Below are 5,627 nucleotides of genomic sequence, written 5' to 3' on the forward strand. Positions count from 1 at the left end.
GGAGAGAATGCTTCTGGAACATGGCCATACAGCCCGGAAAACTCACAGCAACCCAGCTTTGTAGGGTCTTGTGACTGAAAATAAATTCATGCAAGTAAACAATATACAAATACTAATTAATTTATTTCATCTGTAAGCCATTCTTCTTCCAAAATTCTTTTCTTCCCAAACTTCTGAATGATCCCAAGAACTCCGAGAAGGAATAATTTGTCCAAGGTCACCCAGTGAACACTGCAGCTAAAACTGATGAATTGCAGTCCGGACAGAAGATTTGATCTTGCCTTCTACAGACTGAATTGGGATTAAAGTTCTTTTCTTACAGTACATCCGCTAATTAGATTGTTTGTTGTTGCTAATTGCCATCTAGTCCGTTTCAAGACTTCTGGTGACCTTGTGAATGAGAGACCTTCAAGGCATCCTATAATTAGCAGCCCTTCTCTGGTCCTGCAAATTCAGGGCAACCATAGACCCATTATTTGAGTCAATCCGCTTATGTTGGACCCTCCTTCAGTTAATAGTGTAATTGGCACTCTTTTTTCTGTACTTTCTTCATTTACTGTTAAACTTTTGACACCCCAACTATTTGTATATATGGGGGAAGCAAAGTTAACTTGACAGTTAATGTATTTATTGACGCAAGAGGGGATAATGATAGATGGCAAATTAAAGAAACAGTTGCATCACACAAATTATAAATCTGTATTTTTTATCATGTCAGAAGCAACCTGAGTTGCAAGTTGCTTCTGTTGTGAGAGAATTGGCCATCTACAGAGATGTTGCCCAAAGGACGCCCGGATGTTCCTGCTAGGAGGCTTCTCTCATGTCCTGCAAGCTAGAGCTGACAGATGGTAGCTCATCCCATCTTGTGGATTTGAACGGGCAACCTTCAGATCAGCAACCCAACCCTCAGGTCGGCACAAGGGTTTAACCCATTGTAACTTTATAACAAAAGTAAATAAATACAAAAAGTGAACTAATAACAACATCAAATAAAAATAAATTAATATAGTGTAAGTATCCTAAAGGCACCAAATTCCAGCTCTGGTTAGTACTTAAATGAGACACTACCAAGAAATAGCAGGTGGGGTATACTATATTTCAGAGGAAGGAAATCGCAAAGCCACCTAAGTATTCATTGCCTAAGAAAACTATATGAAATTCATGGGGTTGCGATAAGTCAAAGTGACTTGAATGTAATGGAGTCACCATAAATCAATAAAAGTCACTGAAAAATGACTTTGCCTCACCCTGTATGTAAAACTACACTCAGAATCATACTTTAGTAAATGATGAAACGGATTGCAATCCATGACAGTTTACATCATGCTGAAATTTGTTTGATATTACAGCGTCACCATATTTGTTTTAATATCTGTGCTGGGATTTGAGTTACCTCAACTCAGGTCTGTCTGTTACACTAGTAGTTTTATATATTTTTTTACTTTTATTTTAGTTTGATGGCTTCCATTTCTCCACCAACAGAGATGGTATCAGAGTGTGAGAATATAGGAAAGCATACTCTCTGTCATGACATATTCCCTGTTTGTAGAATAGCCTCCTCTTAGTGGCCCAATGGCACAGATGTTGGCTTCACTTATAGTGCCAAACTAAAATTTGGCTTTTCTTAAAGCCTTTGATGAGTAATGATTTTGTTCATTTTGTACAATTTCAACTTCTACAGTCTTACCTATTTCTAGACTATCTTTTAAAGCTTCATAGTCTAAACCAGACATGGGCAAACTTTGGCCCTCCGGGTGTTTTGGACTTCGAGTCCCACAATCCCTAACAGCCTACCCGCAGTTAGGAATTGTGGGAACTGAACTCCAAAACACCTGGAGGGCCGAAGTTTGCCATGCCTGGTCTAAACAGTTTAAACTAAGATCACTGTATGCTGCATGGAGATATTTGGATTTAAGGTGGGATATAAATATTCTAATAATTAATACATTAATCATTTTTATATCCTTCCTTGCCACAAAGGGGATTAGGAATTAGTATTGTGCAATGATGAGTACAAGTGTTTCTGTGTGTTCCTATACTAGACTTCCGTCGTCTTTTGTTTTCTTTTTAACTGTTATCTACTGCGGGCACAGCATTTTTTACACTGCTCTTGAATCAGCGGGCACAGCGAATATCTGACATACTCCACCGCTGTCCCTCTCTCTCCATGAGGAATTCAACCACAGAAACTCCCCTGTATTCCTTTCTCTTTTTCTCTCCCTCCCTTTCTCTACCCTACTTGTTTTTCTCAGCCTCTCCTGCACCCTCCCTTCTCCTTTCCAACTGGCAGCTTCCCAACTAGCCAACAGAAAATAAAGCAATATTCAAACTCTCTCCCCAACACCACCACCCAGTCCGGCGTTACCATGGATCCCCCAATGCCCTTCTGGCTTGGCCTGCCTGTCCCTCCCAACCACCTGTTGGGGGCTCATATAACCCACCCCTCCCTGTCCCTACGTACGGGCTCTCACGGGATCCTTCTAAGCAACAGCAGGTACCTGAGAAGGCGAACAATTCAATAACAAACAGCCTGCCGGAGCCAGAGAGCTAGGAAAAGGCAAGGGATTTATCCATTGTTCACTACCAACTTCTCCTTGGGCCTTCCTCCACCTCTGGTTCCCCACCTGTTACACCTTGGTCCAACCTGCTCATAAGGGGAGAAGCAACTGTCCCCGGACCTCCCCAGACCTCCCCTAAGAGAGGCATCCATGGACCCTTCATCTTCAACCACCTTCTGGATGCTGTAGACTATCACCTCCCAGGCTGGTTTTCATTGCAGGTAACACAAGAAGGTCTGTCTTCTATAGAGACATTGCCATCCAGTCCTAGTCCTAGTCTTGTAAAGAGGAGACAGATACGAATTTCTTATCTAGACGCTCATTTTGCTGGAATATTTTTCCAGACCTGCTTACCTGCCTGATCTTGCTTTTGGGGGATATACTCAAGCTCCTATTGTGTTACGTCCCTCCGCTTAAAGACTGTGACTTTGAACCCTTACCTTGATCAATTTTTTTAAAGAACTGCCTGTTTTGTGGTATAGCTGTCCGTAAAAAGTACTCCCTGACTCTCTTAAAGGACAGTGGAAGAAGGCTGCGTCCCTGTCGGCGAGGCTGAGGGCCATCTGCGATGTCCTCTGCAGGGCTGGAGATTTTAGCCATGGGCCTGTGCATCTTTGGCTGGATGGGGACTATCCTCTCCTGCGCCTTGCCAATGTGGAGGGTCTCGGCTTTCATTGGAAACAACATCGTTGTGGCGCAGATTATCTGGGAGGGGCTGTGGATGAACTGCATTGTGCAGAGCACAGGCCAGATGCAGTGCAAGATCTACGACTCCATGCTGGCTTTGTCGCAGGACGTCCAAGCCGCCCGGGCTCTCATGGTGGTCTCGGTGGTGCTGGCTTTTCTGGCCTTGTTGGTGGGCATCATGGGAGCCAAGTGCACCAACTGCGTGGAGGACGAAGGGGCTAAGGCACGCATCGTGATCACCTCGGGTTCGCTCTTCATCACCGCGGGGCTCCTCACCCTCATCCCTGTGTGCTGGTCAGCCAACTCCATTATCCGTGACTTCTTCAACCCGGTGGTTGTTGAACCATTGAAGAGGGAGCTGGGGGCTGCCCTTTACGTTGGGTGGGCCGCATCGGCGCTGCTGTTCCTTGGAGGGTCACTTTTGTGCTGCTCTTGCCCTCCACGGGAGGATCGCTATCCAGCCCGCATTGGGTACTCTGTCCCCGCCAGGTCCACTGCACCTCCGGGGAGTGGGATCGACAAGCGGGACTATGTATAAGCAGCTGTTGTATGTGTGTGTGCATGTGTAAGTGGGGATATATAGACTTGCCAGATGTTACTAGGCCCAAACCCTGATCAAAATTACGGGCCCCAGTACATTTACATTTGAGCGATGGAACAAAGGTCATCGGTCTGCGTTGTGACCACTGATATCTGGCAATTCTGTATAGTGTGTGTGTATGCATGTGCTTGTACAGACAGATTCCTATGTGAGATTGCACAAGTGGAGACTGGGAAGACCTGAACAAATAAAGGGATATGCAATAGAATGAGCAAACAATGATGAGAGGGACAAGTGCTCCAGCAAGCACAAGTGGAATGCAGAAGCAGGAGGCTGAGCAAACCAGAGCAGGAAGACAGGACACCACCCAGACAAGTTAATGGCTAAGCGAGCAAACGTGCGTGGGGCCTGGGAAATCTCAGCACCGATAAGTGGACATACATAGACAATGAAGGACAAAAGTAAAAACAGGCCAAGCAATTGATAAATTAAATCTGAGAGAAACAGAAAATGATATCAAGACTAGCCATCTTGTAAACAATTAGGCTGCAACCCCCCCCCCCCCCCCAACAAAATGATGCAGTTAGGACTGATATGAAAGGAAGCGAGGGGAAATAGAAAGGGAATGCATAGTGAAGTGGAGGTGTGGGTAATGGATGCTTTTATGGCTGAAAGAATGAGCGAGTAAATGGGATTGGGTGTCTGCAAATGAATCGTAAAGAGAAAAGGGCAGGTAGAGTAAACCGAGGCAGAACCTGACACCAAGTGGAAATGAATAGCGAAGGAAGCGAATACTGGAGGAAGGCTGCACTACAAGGCTTGGGCAGGAATGGCAAGATGAAATGGATACCAAGAAACAAAAGAGGTGTGTGTGTGTTTGTGTGTTGTGTGTTTATGTGGGGTGGGAGTGATGGCAAAAGCCCCAAGCCTGGCCTTGCCTTGAACTGGTGCTCTTTGCTTGCTGGTTAATTATTTGCCAAGGATTTGGCGTATTCCCAGGGGCCTGAACAAACAAGTGGGGGGCTGCTTTTATCGGAACTGATCACCTCTAAAGAAGGAACTCTCTCTTCCACCCTAAAATACATTTAATCTTGTTCTTATTGTAAAGATTGGGAACAGAAGGACAAAGGCGGTGGGCTTCCCTATTCCTTCTGGTATTGAGCCTGGAGTGAATGTATGGACAGGGTTGCCTGACTGAAAAACATGTAAGAGTTGTGTAAAAGAGGGAATTTCACAACCAGGTAACCAGCAATTTCTGCTGAAATTTCTTCTCCAGTTTACACACTTACATCCCCTAGTACAGCAAAATGATTTGTGATCTCACCTTCATCATTTCCACCAGAGACCTCCTGAGGAAAAAGGAATGGGAAGATTTTAAAGATGTCCTTCAGCCTTTCCATTGCCCCTCTCTCCAACCCAAAACTGTGTGTTTCATGTTATTGAGAACTGTATTATTCATATAAATAAGAGAAATATTTGTAATCCAGATGTGTTGGTTGCCTTTTTGCATTTGGGAAAAGGGATTAGTGAGGCTCTAAATATCAAAGAATGATATTTAACGATATGAAATGAAGATATTGGAACAAGCCGATGTTCGGGGAAGTAGTGATGATGTGCCTTCAGGTTGCCTGTTGACTTATGGTGCCCCTAGGAATTTTGTAGCGTTTTCTTAGGGAAGGAATATTTGAGTGTGGATTTGCCAGTTCCTCTGAAATACAGCTTAAGGTAAAGGTTTCCAGACATTAAGTCTAGTAGTGTCCGACTCTGGGGGTTGGTGCTCATCTCCATTTCTAAGCTGAAGAGCCGGCGTTGTCCGTAGACACCTCCAAGGTCATGTGGCC

General features: G+C 44.7%; 1 protein-coding gene across 1 annotated transcript; it reads left to right on the forward strand.

The window, feature by feature from the left end:
* The first annotated feature begins 1,968 nt into the window (after positions 1-1,968).
* Positions 1,969-5,272, forward strand: LOC100561905 (claudin-9). The gene has a single exon (XM_008117539.3). The coding sequence runs from the start codon at positions 3,127-3,129 to the stop codon at positions 3,781-3,783; it is 657 nt and encodes a 218-aa protein (XP_008115746.1). The 5' UTR covers positions 1,969-3,126; the 3' UTR covers positions 3,784-5,272.
* The last annotated feature ends 355 nt before the right edge of the window (positions 5,273-5,627 follow it).

This window comes from Anolis carolinensis, chromosome 6, assembly GCF_035594765.1.
Source record: "Anolis carolinensis isolate JA03-04 chromosome 6, rAnoCar3.1.pri, whole genome shotgun sequence".
Classification (NCBI taxonomy): Eukaryota; Metazoa; Chordata; class Lepidosauria; order Squamata; family Dactyloidae; genus Anolis; species Anolis carolinensis.

What these genes read in the sequence shown, in the direction of transcription:
- LOC100561905 (XM_008117539.3), top strand. Translation starts at nt 3,127, where the DNA reads ATGTCCTCTGCAGGGCTGGAGATTTTAGCCATGGGCCTGTGCATCTTT.